We start from the raw sequence: 17,028 nt of genomic DNA, 5'->3' as shown, positions 1-17,028 counted from the left end.
GGTGAGTAGCTAGGGGAGGGAAGGGCCAGGAGACTGTTGTCGGAGCTTTGAGATATATAACAAGTGCTTGTGAATGTGGACTGAGGGAGCCTGGAGGCTGGCACAGACCTTGATTATGCTGATAGGCACCACAGCTAATAATACACTAACTGGAGAGCCATATGTCCTTTTTGTCAGAGGTAAGGAAAATGACTAATTTTGGTAAAGGGGAACCAGCTTCCCAGGTCCCTGAGGAATTCTGGCTTTGATCTAACCACCAGGAAGCCTCCTGTAGCCCAGGTTGAGCTCATTTCTGGATATATGGACTGCCCTTTGGAGTTCAGGGACTTGGAGTTTCCTTCGGACCTGACAGATGGTACCCAAGGAACAGCAGCACTCCAGGCTGAACTCTGGCCTCACACGTTCGTGCTCTACACTAGAACACACACACACACACACACACACACACAGAGAGAGAGAGAGAGAGAGAGAGAGAGAGAGAGAGAGAGAGAGAGAGAGAGATAAATGGAGAGAAAGGATGTGAGAAGCGTTGAAGACACACCACAGCCCAGTGAGGGTCGTGTCCCAAGCTGTAAAGGAGGAATGGAAATGGGGGTGACTTTCTCACAGTGCCAGCTGAACTGGGGTCGTCTGTCCCTGTCTGCCCTCTGGGGACGTCGGACCCCAGCTCTACAGGATGACCCTCCAAGCCATCCACCCCCCATCTCCGTGAGGACAGCTGTGTCCATCTGCCAAGATCGTCCCAGCGGGGCTTGTGGATGGCTGACCAGAAAGCTCAGGCTCACCCCGTATCCCCAGCAAAGAAAAGAGAGCAGAGTGCTGGTGCTCGCCCCCCCTTTTTACACACTCCAGGATCCCAGCCCAGGGAGTGGTGCCAACCAGTGTGGGCAGCTGGGCCCTCCTCATTTCCTGCAGACAAGGCAGTCCCCACAGGCCTGTCCAGAGGTCTGTCTTCCAGGTGATTCTAGAGCCTGTCAAGTGGATGACAGATTAGTAGTCTCGGGGGGTTTGGTTTTTGGTTGGTTCTACTCTTTGGGGGGCCTGTCACCCAGCTCCCAAATAAACACACACACGGAGGTTTATTCTTAGCTATAAATGTCCGGTCTTAGCTTGGCTTATTTCTTGCCAGCTTTTCTTAATTTTAAATTAATCCCATCTAGCTTTTGCCTTTGGGCTTTTACCTTTCTTTATTTCTGTATACCTTTTGTTATTTCTTATTCCGTGGCTTGCTGTGTAGCTGGGTGGCTGGCCCCTGATGTCCTCCTCCTTCTCTGGCTACTTCTTTTTTTTTTCTCCCAGATTTCTCCTTCTATGTATTCTCTCTGCCTGCCACCCCACCTATCCTTCCTTCTGCCTTGCTATTGGCCGCTCAGCTCTTTATTAGACCAACCAGGTGTTTTAGACAGGCACAGCGACACAGCTTGACGAAGCTAAACAAATGCAACATAAACAAAATAACACACCTTAAAATAATATTCTACAGCAGGTTTATTCTGGTCCACGGTGCCCATCGTGGCGGGGAAGGTATGGCGGCCCGAGTGAGAAGCAGCTGGTCACTCTGCACACACAGGCAGGAGATGGATGCTGGTGCTCAGCTCACCTTCTCACTTTTGTGCAGTTCGGGAGCCCAGCCCCCGGCATGGTGCTGCACGTTCAAGTGCATCTTCCCAGCCTGGTCAACCTCATTATGAAAGTCTCTCACTGGCATGCCCGAGGCTGCTTCCTGACGTGATTCCTGGTCCTGTCCACTGGACAATCAACATAAAACATCACAGACAAGAAGTCTAGAGACAGGGCTGGAGAGATGGCTCAGAGGTTAGGAGCACTGGCTGCTCTTCCAGAGGTCCCGAGTTCAATTCCCAGCAACCACATGGTGGCTCACAACCATCTGTAATGAGATCTGGTGCCCTCTTCTGGCCTGCAGGGATACATGCAGACAGAACACTGTATACATAATAAATAAATAAATCATTTTTTTAAAAAAAAGTCTAGAGGCTGACAGGCAGGCAGACATCAGAAACAGATGGAAGGCCTCTGAGCCCCCAGAAACAGCAGGGTTTCCTCATCAGTGTTTTACTCATGTGGAGGGTGGGATGGGATCTGAGCCCCTCCCAGCAGGGGACAGCATCCTGCACACAACAGATTCACTACATAGCTCCTGGGAAATAAAGACACTCAAATTCTGAAGGAGAGGAGGGATTATAAGGGACGAGAGAAAAAAAGAATTCGCCCACACAAGAGGGTGTCAGATTAGATGGGTGTGGTGGTGCACACCTTTGATCCCAGCACTTGAAAAGCAGAGGTAGACAGATCTCTGTGAGTTTGAGGCCAGCCTGGTCTACATCGAGAGTTCTAGGACAATCAGGGCTACATCATGAGACCGTCTCAAAACAAATCAAAACAAAAACAAAAAGCGTTTTGGATTAGACAGCCATCTTTCCAGGGTTGCTCTCTGTGCTTTCCACCCATATATTTAATTCTCACCCTAGTCCCCTTAGTTCTGTGAGCCAGGGACACCGTGACAGACATGGCACAACATGCTCCATTTACATGTGGCAAATCAAAGTCCTTCATAACAACTCCACTAAGTAGGCATCAGGCCAACCTCCAATTTACCGAAGAATAAATGAGTCCAGAAAGGGAAAGTGATTTGCCTGAGGTCAGTCACACAGCAGGGAAGCAGAGGAGGTGGGATTTGAACATGTAACAATTTCATATGACTGTAGAGTAGCTTGTTCTTGTTTGTCTTTTGCTTTTCCTGAGTGATGATCCTTTGCTTATTCTGACACGAGAGTGATTTCCCGAGTGTCACTAGAGGAGGGGGTGGCTGTCCTCTGGATCGCGGTCACTCGAGGCCATCTGATGACAACGAGCAGGCTGGTGAGGACCGCGTTGAACATGGCAGTGGCGTAGCCCCAGCTCAGCTGGCATGTTCCACCGTAGTATGTGCGGGAGCCTTCACAGACTTCTTTGGCTAATGGGGAAGCCAGAGTGGCTGGAAAAACCAGCAGACCTACAAGGGTGGAGGCCGCTGGGGGCAGCAGAAAAGGAAAGTCAGTGTTTGGGTAAAGGCTTCTGGGATGACCTACCGTTCCAGGACTCACCCAATACCCTGCCACCCCCTACCACCACTACATATCCATCCATCTGTCCACCAATCCATCCAACTATCAATTCATCCATCCTTCCATGCACCTACCCACCCACTCACCCACCCATCCATCTACCCACCCACCTACCCACCCACACATTCATCCACCCACCCATCCATGCACCTACCCACTCACCCATCCATCCACCCATCCACCCATCTACCCACTCATCCATCCATCCATCCACCCACCCACCCCATCCATCATTCACCCACCCATACATACATACATACATACATACATACACCTATCCATCTACTCACCCACCTACTCACGCATACATTCACCCACCTACTCATCCATCCATCAATCAAATCCATCCAACTATCAATTCATCCATCCTTCTAACCACCTACCCACCCATCTACCCATCTACTCATCTACCCACCTTCCTGCTCACCTACCCATCTACCCATCTCTCTGTGCATGCACCCACTCATCCATCCATCGACCCATCTCTCCATCCACCCACTAGAGACTGAGGCACACACACATCATGCCCAAGGTCCTAGGTTCCCTCCCTATACCATGCATACAGGAAATTGTGTTTCAGAGTTTCCACGTTGTGCTTTGCAAATGTTTAAGTGAAAATCGACCCCCAGGAAAGAGCTCTGTCAGAGAGTGAGTGATACTTTGTTTCTGCTCAGTTTGTCACCCTCCTCACTCCCCCACCCCCCACCCCCAGAGCATCAGGGTAGCTCCTGGGGTGTCAAATTGCAGATTCCTGGGGAGCTTCCATACTATGTATCTAGGTGTATTCTTCCCAAGAATCCATTACAAAATACAGGCAAAAGAAACTGCCTGTATTTTGTAATGGGGACAGTAAGGCTAGAAATAAAATGAACAGACAGCTGGGGGTGGGGGGTGGGGGGGTTCCTCCCACTGAGAAGGAGAAAGCAGCTCCCTGCTCAGAAGTAAGGTCCAAGCAGCTTCCTGCAGAGATGGGAGAGGACCGTGGCATGAGTGTGGGATTACAGCATCAGAGAGAAGCCGCAGCTGGAAAGGTGAGGCCAGGACGGGGAGGGCTGAGGCAGAGAGAGAGAGACTTGGGTTTCCCTCTGCCTGCCATGGGAAGCCCTTGGAAGGTGGATAAGCCAGTCGGCTGCTTGGGTCTGGTTTCCCTCAGCTGGGCTTGTCTGTGAGGCAGGAGGGCAGGGGGAGGACATGTTTGCCAGTGCAGGAGAGGAAGCGGGAACCCCAGCCTGTGGGGCCTTGTTATTCTGGCCTGGGTGGGAGGGGTAGAGGGTGAATTAGATGAGAGCCACCGTGGGGCTCAGGCCACCCCACCCAGAGGCTCCCAGCGACCTAGAGAAGAGCCACCCTTCTCCACTGAAGCCGAAGGGAAGCGAGGACTGGACCCCAGCACCTTCTTGGCTCTTGATTGGGCATCCTTGGGCGGCGCACCGCCTATCCAACCATACAGTGGTAGCTCTGGTAAACAAGGTACAGAATGGATGGACCACAGAGAAACACAGGAGTGGACAGGACGAGGTCAGCTAAGGCCAGGTGTGGGTGGCTTCAACACCGTGTGTCCTCCGTCCCCAAGTCCTGAACTGCTGAAGGACAGGGGCAGTTCACAATGATGGGGTTCACCTCCAAGATCTCAGCACTGTGTGCAGGAGTGTACCTGCTGCTGCCTGCACCGTGGGTGTTGGACCAGGGCCCCTCCCGGGATACAACCTTCTCGGGGCCAGTGCCCAGGCCAGAAGGAGAAGAGCGCTAAAGGCCAGCAGGACCCAGCCTCCCAGAAGCATGCAGCCGAGACCTTCGGGAGAGAGGAGAGGGAGGTGGGATGGGGCACGTGGCAATCACTCTGCCTATTGCCCAGTGAGTCCCTGAAATGATCCCAACAGCTATGTGTTATTATAACCCCATTTCCCCTATAAATAAACGAGATTGTAAGCCCTTTGCCTTAAGACACACAGCTAATCAAATAAACAGAAGCAGAATCCGGGTCAGTGAACCACTACATCCTGCCCTTATTAAGCACTTGCTAGCATCACCAGGAGGAGCCCCTAATCTGCAATGTCAGCTTTGTGATCCATTTTGAAGGCTGTATAATATTCCTCCTAGGTGCTGGATTAAGTACCTGCTCATCACCCTCCCCACTGTTGATTGCTATGACATGCGTAACCATAACGACTTGAACACCTCATCTTTCATTTATTAAACCCCCGCAGTGCTTAGAGTGGAGTCATGTCGGGGTGTGCAGGTTATATATTGCAGAGCCGCCCCAGATTTGCTTGTGGATGGCAGCGATTTCCTAGCAGGTGGCAGTATGGTGTCTTGAAGAAGGTGATTTTTCCTGGCTTGCACAAAGGTTCTGGATGGCTAAAAGCTGCCTCTAGACAGAGTCCACCCTACCCGATGCCTGCAGAGCCCAAAGCTCAGAGATGTAGCCCAGAACCCTATGCAAAGTCCTTTGGGTGTTTCTGACAGTTTCTGGGCTTGAGAACCCGTGTGCTCATACACTGGGACAGCCGGTGGTAAGCTACGGATGCTCGGAGCCCATTCGTCAGGAGCCAGCAGCCCTGGGAGAACTGTGTCTCACCTTCCAGGCCAAGCCAGGCATGTCCTTCGGGGACCCAAAGGTCACACAGCTCTGGTTCCAGCGGTCACCCTGTGGCCAGGAGCAGTACACAAAGACACCATAGGAGAAGGAAGAGCTCTGGAACCAGGCAGGGGAGACCAGGCTGAGGCCAGACATGCCTGTGAGGGAGAGTCCTAGGGCAGCCCACACGGCGACCTCCATCAGGAACGTGGCTGGTCTAGGGGTCAAGACAAGATGAGAGGTGAAGAGGGTACAATGAGGTGACCCAGCCCGGGGACACACCAGTCCCCGTTCATTTGCACACACACACACACACACACACACACACACACACACACAACACACCACATTCATACCTTTTTCTGTCTCCTGCGACAGTTAATCTCGACTGTCAGTTTGACAAGATCTACAACCAGCAAGTCTCCGTGAGAGGTCATCTAGAGGTCATCCTGAATGGTGGGTGATGTGAAGCTGGGGGCCTAGGCTGAATAAAAAGGAGAAAGTGAAGCCGGGCAGTGGTGGTGCACACACACCTTCAACCCTGGCACTTGGGAGGCAGAAGCAGGCAGATCTCTGAGTTCAAGGCCAGTGGGATCTATGGAGCAAGTTCGAGGACAATCAGGGCTACACAGAGAAACCCTGTCTCAAAAAAAAACAGAAAGAAAGAAAGAAAGAAAGAAAGAAAGAAAGAAGAAGGAAGGAAGGAAGGAAGGAAGGAAGGAAGAAGAAAGAAGAAAAGAAAGAAAGAAAGAAGGAAAGAAAGAAAGAAAGAAAGAAAGAAAGAAAGAAAGAAAGAAGAAAGAAAGAAAGTGATCTAAGCAGCATCCTTCGCCTCTGTCTGCTTCCTACTGCAGATGTCACGGCTGCCCCTCCTGCCCCTCCTGCCCCTCCCTCCTGCCCCTCCTGCCCCTCCTGCCCCCTCTTCCACCGTGGACACTGCATCCTCAGACTGTGAACCAGAATAAACCTGTTCTTCAAGTTGCCTCTAGTCAGGTAGTTGACCACAACAAGAAAATTTACGTCTTCGTTGTCCAAAAGGACAGCCCTGTCCAGCAGTGCGGCATCCCTGAAGCCCCATACCCCCAGGCTGGGTTTCTGTCCAGCCCACCAGCTAACTGCTCTCCATGGAAGACCTGGGACTTGTCCATTGTTCAGGGTAGACTAGGATCTGGTGGGGGTTTGGGCAGCTGGTGCAGCTGACGTTCTTGGGAGTCTGTGGACTCTGTCTGCTCCTGTCCTGTGGGATGTCATTGTTCCCGGGTTCATTCTTATTGCCACCAAGAGCCTGCCTCCTCACACCTGCCTAGTTCCATGCTGGGAACCATGGGGGAATAACAGAGATGTTCAGTCTCCTGCAGGATTGCTGTGAGCATTTGGGAATATGGACCCATGATCCCTGGAGTCCTGATAGACTTTGGTATTGTCTCAGTTCACTTTCTGTTGTTATAACACAATATTGCAGACTGCATCATTTATTTAAAAAAAATCATTTGATTCATGATGTTGGGAAGACCAAAAGTACTGTGTGGCATCTACTCAGAGTCTGACAAAATGCCCAGAATCTCCCTTCTCTTCCCCTTCCCCTCTCCTCCTCCTTCTTCTTGTTCATTGTTTTATCATGTGCATACCTGCCTGTATATGTATGTGTGGGCATGCATGAACATGCAGAGACATATGTATACAGAGGCCAGAGGTGTGATTCCTCAGGAGTATTCACTGTTTTTTTTTAGATTTATTTATTTATTATGTATACAGAAGAGGGCACCAGATCCCATTACAGATGGTTTGTGAGCCACCATGTGGTTGCTGGGAATTGAACTCGGGACCTCTGGAAGAGCAGTCGGTGCTCTTAACCTCCGAGCCATCTCTCCAACCCCACTGTTTTCGTTTTTTGAGGCAGGGTCTCTCCCTGAGACCTGGAGCTTGCTCATTAGGCTGGCTGACCGTGGAGCCCCAAGGTCCAGCCACCCGCTTCTGCCTCCCTAGTGCTGGGATTGCAAGCATGCACTCTCTCCACCCGGCTTTTGTCTGTTTGTTTGTTTTTTTTGAGAAAGGGTCTGGTTGTCCTGGACTCCATATGCAAATGGGGCTAGCCTCAACTCAGGGATGGGGCTGCCTCTGCCTCTCCTGGGATCAAAAGCCTGTGCCCACACTCAGCAACACCTGGGTGTTTTACATGGTTTTTGGGGGGCGGGCTTGCACACGAGCACTTACAGCCTGAGCAGCTCCCCTCTCTTCCTCCTCCTACAGAGCCACTAACTAACCATCCTGGGGCCCCACCCTCCTGACCTCACTAGCCCATGTTGACCTCCCCATGGCCTCACCCCCAGACACCATCGACACAGGAATTTGAAGTTTCCAGCAGGGGATCTTTGAGGGGTACCTCCCAATCAAGACCCGTTTTCTAAAGAAAAGTAAAATTAAATTAAAAACAACAACAATAACAATAAAAAAGCAAGGGGGCTTAAAGTAGAGCCTTACCTAAGCAACACAGGATGTCTTCTGGTCCAGGCTGGAAGGAATCTTGCCCTGGTGCTGGTGGTAGTGGCGCACCCTGTTCAAGCTCCCTCAGGCCTAAGTCAGAAAGTGGGTCCCCACCAATGGCAAATGGCCTGGGATGCAGCTGTAGAACTTGGGGGTTCCCAGAGCCCAGTAGTGCTTAAACATGACCGGGAATCCTAGCCTCTAACCTGAGATCCGGGCCAAGATGGCCACAGCTACAGGCCATAGTTTCTTCGTGTGTCTAAGAAGCACACAGATCCCAGCGTGTGTCGTGCAGAGGAGCTAGACATCTGGGCTTGGGAGTGTGTCTCAAACCTGGTAAGTGGAAGGGGAGACTTCTGTGGGGATGGGGAGAGATCGGCCTGGGCGGAAGGGCACGGTCAGGTTGTGAGAGCTTTTCGCTCTGGGATTAGGAATCTCTCTGAGGCTGCTAGCCAGCACATGAGGACTCACCCCTTGGGTGACAAAGGACTTATTTTTCCCCTTTCACCCACACCTCCCATGGGTCAGCTGATCTCAGGGGTGTAATTTCAGGCCGAAGAGACTGGGGAGCGGAGCCCGGCAGCCCGTCCTCCACCGTCCCAGGGTGCCCTGGTGTCTCTGGGTCCTTGAAAAGACTCGATAAGCCTCAGCGTCACCTTGGAAAATCACAGCCACTGAACAGGTGCCCAAGAAGCTAAGCTAGCGAGGCTCTACAACCCCAAAGCACATTCCACCAGGCTCCAGTTACCGGTGTCCACCCATAGGGAGCCCGAACGAGACAGAGTGGATGCTTTCTCCTTTGTCTAGATCGGACTTTTCAATTTCATTTAAAAAAAAGATTATGCATATGGGGAGTGGGTGTCCGTGTGCACGTGGAGGTCAGAGAACTACTTAAGGGAGATCATTTCCTCCTCACACTGTGTGAGTCCCTGCGACCAAGCTCAGGTTAACAGCTTTGGCCGGTAAGCACCTTTACATGCTGAGTCATCCTGCTGGCCCCTAGGGCTGAAGGAATCCCGGGCTAGCAACTGGTGAGTGATGCGATTCTACCCACCGGTGTTGGTAAAGTTGAGGCTCAGACTCAAACTCAGGGAGCAGGCCTTCCGCCTTTCATCTCAAAGTTCTTGGAGACACTAAGGATTTAAATCAGAGGCAGGCATTCCAGTGTCCTCCAGATTTTGCCAAGGCTAGGGCATCGGCCACTGTCCCACCAGCTCCAGCCAGGACACAAAGATGGTCCAAGAGAAAGACCTGTCTCCAACAGTCTCAGGAGAGAAGAGGGACACAGAGGTGGCCGCTGGGAACTTCCTTTGTGAAGCTAAGTCATATTCTTCTCTGGACTTGGATGTCCTTGTCTATAGACCCGAAGGCATTTGGAACCCGGTCCTTTAACTGTTAAGTCCTGAGCCCACAGTGACCACCCCCACCCCACAACCAACCTCAATACCACATAGTGGGGAACATGACATCTGTTTCTTCAAGGAGCTTAGGGTCATGTAAGCAAGATAGAGCCATAGACATAATACTATGGCCTCTATATCCATCTATCCATCCATCCATCCATCCATCCATCCATCCATCCATCCATCTATCCATCCAACTATCCATCCATCCATCCATCCAACCATCCATCCATCCATCCATCCAACCATCCATCCATCCATTCATCCAACCATCCATCCATCCATCCATTCATCCAACCATCCATCCATCCATCCATCCATCCATCCATCCATCCATCCATCCAACTATCCATCCAACTATCCATCTACCCACCCACTCATCCACCCATCCATCCATTCATCCATCCACTCATCCATCCACCCATCCACCCACCCATCCATCCATCCATCCATCCATCCATCCATCCATCCATCCGTCCACTCATGTACCTATCCAATGCAGCAAACCACCCACTCATGCCTGCAGCTATCCTTCCATCCATCCCATTAATCATTAGGTGTCTAGTACATCCCAGAGTCTATTCTAGGTGCTAGGAACTGAACATCGAACAAGTTAGCTGCAGTCTCTCTCCCATGGACCCTGCCCCTGACTGGGGAAGAGAGGAAATAAGTCCAAATATAAAGCAGATGCTTGGACTTGGCGTATGAGAGGAAGCGGTGGGGGCGGTGGTGGTGGGGACCTGGGATGGTTGTGTGGCATTAGGGGAGTCTGAACCCGGCCCCAGATGAGGAATGGCTGCATCAGAGGAAGCAGTGGCTGAACAGGAGGCTGGGGCAGTTGAACCGTATGCATGGCAGAGCTGCATGGGACAAGGCACCGAGGAAGGGCACCAGGCTGCCAGGAGAGACCCGAGGACGGGGTCCTTCAAGACATGGACTCTTTCAGTTATCAGTCTTAGCGTTGGGAGGTATGGGTTCCTTTGAAAATATGATTTAAACCTGTGGATGTGTTCCACATTCAGGCTCCAGACCCCATAGAGAACCAAGCACACAAGAGTGTACTAGTTCAGGGCTCCTCTTACAGCCCCCTGAAAACCTGCTGGGGCCCCTAAGCGATGCCTGGGGTCAGCCCAGCTCCTCCCTCTCTCCTCACCTCAGATGGCCCTTCTGTCCAGGGTCCCCACACCTCGGGTCAGGCCTCTCCAAGGTTACCTTCTCCACGTGACCTCCCCTTGCTCCAGCTCTGTCCTTCAACATAAATCTGCGAGCTTTTAAAAGGTCCCTTTTCCTTTAAGGGTCACATTCTGGCTGGCAAGCAGAGCGGGGTCACGTGAGGAACTGGTCTGAGAAGGGTGTGTAAACACAGGCGTGTGTTTTCCTTCCTGGTTCCCGAAATCAATACTTTTCACTCTGTGCTGACTGACTGAGGGGCGGCTGAGAGTGGAACTCCAGACCCAAATAGGATGGGGGGAGGGGGAGGGGCTTTCCTGGGTAGGAGGAGGCACAGATAAGGCTACCTGAGCAATTGTTAAATAAAGGGAGCTTACTCCTCTTTGTTCTAAATGATGAAAACACAACCAAAAAAAAAAAAAAAATTATGGAATACACCTCCAAGAGGCTCAGGTAGAAAGGAGAAATGGATAGACGCAACAACTGAGAATTCTACGGTGCAGCCTCGGGCACAGTTCAATCCAGGTAAATAAACAATGTCAATCACTCAGTCTCTCACAAGGTGCCACACTCATGCTCAGGAAAAGCTCATAGAGTGGACGGGGTGAGGGTGCACACCCGTTGACATCATCAAAAGCGGTGTTTCCTCCCCAAATTAAGGACAGAAGACCTCAGCGCAATCCAGGGTGCAGCCTTGACCAGGCTCCTCCAGCTGCGGGATGTGGGGCTACTGAGGTGAATCAATCCCTCGTCTCCTCATTCATGCATCCACTTCCTTTCTTTAAATCGGTGTTTGCTAGAGGGCCCTGGAAACTTGTGGGTCCCAGATCTGCTGTTACCAGCTGTAACTGGCCTGACTGGGCTCTGTCCTGCCCAGCCTCTGCTGGCCTCTCCTTGGAGGCATCCTGGGTAAATGCCCTGGCACCCCAACCTGTCTGGCTCAGTCAGCAGTGACATGGCCTGATGGTGACCCTGTCTCAAAAAAAAAAAAAAAAAAAAAAAAAACCAACCCAAATGAATAATAACAATAACAGCAGCAGCAGCAACAACAATAATAAATAATAATAGAGAGATTCCAGCAGTTCTAACAACTTACAGGATGAGACTGAAGCCCACACATGGACGCGTCAATGGTGAGTGTGGGTGGGCATGGCAGGGACTGCTTAGATGTGCATATCTGTAGTCATTATATAAAGTTAATTTGCAGGGCTGGAGAGATGGCTCAGAGTTAAGAGCACTGGCTGTTCTTCCAGAGGTCCTGAGTTCAATTCCCAGCAACCACATGGTGGCTCCCAACCATCTGTAATGAGATCTGGTGCCCTCTTCTGGCCTGCAGTCATACATGCTGTATACATAATAAATAAATAAATCTTAAACAAACAAAAACAAAGTTAATTTGCACTCCAGCACCCCCCACCAAATGGTGTTAATTCCTGGGAAATTTTCTTCCCGGGGGAGACATAAACAGTATCTACCCTCCTCCTGAGGTCCCAATGACAAACCAAAGGAGCAATTATTCTACCAAAGTTCACTCTGGGACACCAGCGAGTTGATTGGACTTCCTTACAGAACTAGTTGATTAGGTACCTACAGGGGTGCGAGTGCTCCCCTAAAAGCATCCCCAGCAGGGATGAGGGCTTCCCCGCAGCTGTGTAGATGGAGCGGTCTCCCTAGTCCTACCGGACCTATCTTCCCTGGCCCCTCCCAGAATCCATGTGCAGTTAGGGCAGGGTTGGAGCCGCAGGATACTCAGACGAGGGTCCTATGACCCCCTCACCCCACCCCCTGCCCCGCAACCTCCATGAAAGGGTGTAACAGTCAACAAGCCCAGCTGGGTTAATCATTTTGCAAGGGGGATGGACTTGGGTAGGTCGCGCCTCTTTTTATTCCTTTTCCTAATGAGGCCACTGAATAAATCTCTCGGTTTTGGGTTTTGTTTTGGTTTTTTTCTTTCTATGAAGTTGGCTCTTCTAATTGGCTAACTGAAGATGGGTGGCCAGACCTAGCTTGGGGCCCAGGCTGTGACCCCCGAGTTCGCCGGGCTCCACCGGAAGCCAGCGGCTGCGGACGCCAGCAGAGGGCGCCCTCGCCCCACCTCCCTGCCATGGGCTGATTCCCGGGGCTTCTCTGGACTCCGGCCAGTGATCGGAGCTTCCTAGCTGAGGTTTGGCCAACCTCGCGAGGCATTTCCTGTGTTTGCTCCCATCCCTTCGGCCTCTCCAAGTCTCTCTTCCCTCTCTCTTGTCGGGCTGGCATCAAATCCCCAGTAAATCCCGAGCATGCCCACAAGTTTGCCTTGGGCTCTGCGCCGGACTGATTCCTGCAGATTCCTGCTGTGTTGAGATGCTGTGTGACTTTGAGCCAGTTACTTGATTTCTCTGTGCTTCAGCTCCCTCACCTGCCGGCACCTGCTGAAGATACATCACTTCTTCCAGGGTTGTGGCACTGACGCAGGCAGAATCGCCTGGCCTGGTACCCGGCTAATTTCAGCAGTATCATCCTTACCGGGGAACTCGGGGTCCCCGTTGTCGGTTTTTAGTCCCACAGATTAAAAACAATCCAAAGTGGACTTAGAAGGAAACTTGAAGACAGTTTTATAGGAGTTTGGGAGAAAAGAACAGGGCAGGTGGGCTGCCTGTAGGTGGGGATGGAGAGGGAGAGAGTCAGGGTCTGTCAGAACTCAGGGAAGTAGGTACGGAGAGGGGGGTCTTGAGAGAGAGGGGGGATGCCTGGAGCATCAATCTGGGGAGACAGGCTTCCAGGTAGGAAGGCAGACAGTGGACAGGTTCATCGGTAAGGGTCTGTGAGCCTCAGCATGGTGGGTTAGATGAGCGTGTATCTCATTAAAGGCAGCTATTCTTCGCGGCTCCATTTAGTTTTATTTTGAGTACAGTCTCACCTAGACCAGGCTCGCCTTGAATTCTCTTTGAAGCTGAGGATAACTTTGAATTTCTGACCCCACTGCCTCCATCCAGAGTCCTACAATTACAGCCCTGAAGCATCATCCCAGTTTTATGCTGGAGGTCAAACCCAGGGCTCGCAAACGCTGCCCACTGAGCCACATGCCCACCCCCTCCATCTTTTTAACATGTCTTGGGATTCCAGCTCTGGGGTGATTGACCAAGTGAGATTAATTGTTAAGATTGCAATGGTAGCCAGGTGGTGAAGGCACATGCTTTTAACCCCAGCACTCAGGAAGCAGAAGCAGGTGGATCTCTGTGAGTTCCAGGCCAGCCTGTTCTACAGAGTGAGTTCCAGGAAAGCCGGGGCTCTGTTACACAGAGTTACACAGAGAAACCCTGTCTCAGAAAACCAAAGTAAACAAACAAACAAATAGTAAACAAATGAAAAAGAGCAGTGTGTCCCTGCTGTCTCAGAATCCTGAGCAGTTCAGATTATGTCTCCACACAGGCCAGGGGTATGATTCAGCTCCCTTTTCTTTCGACCAAAAACTCTGGAAGAATAGATTTAAACAAAGAAGAAGAAAATCTGCAGAGTCACCTTATCAGTGAGAGGCTTTCCCTGGGCCTCAGCAGAGAACTTAGGGAAATTAAATCTTCAGGAGGGGCACCTGGGACACTCTTCCCTTTCTTAGGAGCCAGTGTGTTACCAGGGAAACGGGAGGCCGTGTCCAAAGATGGTTACGAGGGGGAGGGTCTGTGATAAACAGCCCAGGGAAAGAGACTTAAGGGGAAAGTCTTATTCTGGCTCCACCTCTCCCCTCCCGAGGGACGCAGCCCATCATGGTGGCCGGGGAAGCGGCAGGTCACACTGCACTCAGGAAGCACCAGTGAACAGGAAGAGGGGTCGGCTATAGAACCCCAGGGGCCACCTGTAGTGACCCCCCCACACCTCCTCAAGGTTCCCCAGCCTCCCCAGACAACGTCACCAGCTAGGGGTCAGATATTCAAACATATGAACTCACGGCGGGGACATTTCACATTTAAGCCATGGTAGGACCCCATCCTTCGCGAACTCCAAGCCAGCTCATGTCTGGCTGTCGACTGGGCCCTGGATTGTGCCCTGTGAAAATGCTGGGTGGCTCTGCGTTGAGGGTCAGCTCTGCTTCAGATGCTGTGACAGACTGTGGGCTCCGACGGAGTGACAGAGAGAAGAAACTGGCCAGTATGCCGCTGCGGTTGGCATTCTGGTGGGTGGGCACATGGTTCAGACATTTCATGTCTGAGTGTGGAATCCATCTCTAACCCATGATCTGGAGGGCTTCTGGGTGAACTAGTTTGGAGGGATGATTGTAAAGCCGAGGGTGGACCAGCCGAGAGCAAGGTCCTCCTAGGAGGGCAAATGTTTGGCGTCAAGAGAAAACATTTCAGAGAGTGTGTTGGCTCTTACCATCAAAAAACAAAACAAAACAAACAGGACTGGGGTGTGGCTCCATGGGTAGGGCGCTTGCCTAGTGAGCAAGAAGTGCCGAGTCTGATCCTCAGCGTCGGAGAAACAGGGCATCACAGCACAGGACGGTAATCCTAGCGCTTGGGGGGTTGAGGCAGGGGGATTGACACAAGTCCCAGGCCAACCTGAGCTTTGTAGTAAAACCCTTGAAATAAAAATAAAGCAATAAATAAATAAATAAATAAATAAATAAATAAATAAATAAATAAAAATAAAAAATGGATGAAGCCTGTCAGGCAGCTGTGGGTTCCAGGGCTACCCAGTCCGTGGAGCAGGAAGAACCACATCACCCCACAGGACAGTGTAGCACAGGGTGTGGCCCGCTGGCCATCCGGGTGCCCCAGGTCATCTGCACAAAGGCTGGACAGTGCCACTGTGGAATCTCCATTGTTAAAACATTGTTAACGTTGGCCAGAGCTATCCCCACAGGCTTCCTGGAGGAGGCAGATGATGTCAGATAAATGATTCTGGGACGAACCAGAATGGACAAGCCAGGGCCTGGGGTGCTGGCCCTGGGTAGAATGGGGAACCTGACACTCCCTGCTTGGGGTGCAATCTCTGGGCATGTGTGGCTGGCAGTCTCCCACCTGGCCTCAGTACAAGAGAATGTGGAGGAGTCTCCCAGGAAGTCTGGCCCCGTGAGGACCCAGGTGCCTCTGGGAGTTGTAGTTTTTTTTTCCCAGTCTTCCCTCTGCTTGGCTGGAGTTGACAGACTGCAGAATGGGGATGGGGTAGTCACGGGCAACATGTCTGGGTTTGGGGTCTGTGGAGGTGCCGGGAAAGACACCATTGGTTTCCTTCCCTGCTTATATTCTGAGCTAGGCTGGCAATGTCAGGTGGCAGGACTCCCTTGGCACGGGAGCCGAGAACCACAAATGTCCGGCTACTCAGAAGCACTCCGACACGTATCTTGTCACTAGTGATTTGCACAAGAGAGACAGGAACTTTCTCTGGAACAGACACAACACATGGTGGCCCTGCATATCTGGTCATTGAGTTCCCACTGTGTACCCATCCCGAGGTAGGCACTGTGAATCAGGTGGCCGCCCGAGGAGCTTTCTGAAGTATCTCTAGAGAGAAGACTTTTTTTAAAAATTTATTTTATATTTTTTATCTGTAACATAAATCTTAAAGGGTGTTATTAGTAAAAAAAAAACACAGGAGCCATATATTGGGGTGAATGCTGAAAGATCAGAGAAGCAGAACAAGCCACAGCCAACCTCGCCATGCCAATTCCTCAGCTGATCCTGTCTCCTCAAACTGGAAGCCTCTGAGTCCTCATCCGAATCGATCTCAGCTGAACTGCTGCTAAAACCCTAAAAGCTTAACAAACTTAGTTCCTGGTTCTCATGCCTTATATATCTTTCTGCTTTCTGCCATCAGTTCCTGGGATTAAAGGCATGTGTCACCATGCCTGGCGGTTTCCAGTGTGGTCTTGAACTCACAGAGATCTGGGTAGAGCTCTGCCTCCAGAATGCTAGGATTAAAGGTGTGTGTGCCACCATTTTCTGGCCTCTATGTCTGTCTAGTGGCTGTTCTGTTCTCTGACCTCAGATAAGTTTATTAGGGTGCACAGTATAATAGGGGACACAATATCACCACATTTCCCCTTTTTTGTCTAAAATAATAAAAGAAGCTTATAACTATATCCAATAAGTATATACAATATATACAGTCAAGAATTACATTAGCAATATCTAGTCCATTAAGACTTGACAGATTCAGACAAAAAAAACTTCCATTATATATATTAACAATGTCCAGTCCATTAACATTTGACAAATTCAAACAAAAAATTTCATTATTTATCCTATTTTGGTGAGTCCAGTACAAAATTTGTACACAATATAGAAAAATC

At 50.9% G+C, this 17,028-nt stretch overlaps 1 protein-coding gene across 1 annotated transcript; it reads right to left on the bottom strand.

Annotated features, from left to right (window-relative positions):
- Positions 1-2,349: 2,349 nt before the first annotated feature.
- Tmem211 (transmembrane protein 211) lies at positions 2,350-10,984 on the bottom strand. Its single transcript, XM_028862388.2, has 6 exons — positions 10,744-10,984; positions 8,185-8,520; positions 6,060-6,187; positions 5,694-5,920; positions 4,780-4,917; positions 2,350-3,031 (listed from the first exon to the last, which is right to left on the bottom strand). Exons 4-6 carry the CDS (start codon positions 5,902-5,904, stop codon positions 2,778-2,780), a joined length of 603 nt encoding a protein of 200 aa, XP_028718221.1. The 5' UTR covers positions 5,905-5,920; positions 6,060-6,187; positions 8,185-8,520; positions 10,744-10,984; the 3' UTR covers positions 2,350-2,777.
- Between the last annotated feature and the right edge of the window lie 6,044 nt (positions 10,985-17,028).

The sequence above is a fragment of the Peromyscus leucopus genome, chromosome 23 (genome assembly GCF_004664715.2).
Source record: "Peromyscus leucopus breed LL Stock chromosome 23, UCI_PerLeu_2.1, whole genome shotgun sequence".
Classification (NCBI taxonomy): Eukaryota; Metazoa; Chordata; class Mammalia; order Rodentia; family Cricetidae; genus Peromyscus; species Peromyscus leucopus.
Note: the sequence above shows the minus strand (reverse complement) of the source record. Positions and strands in the feature narration are given on the sequence as shown.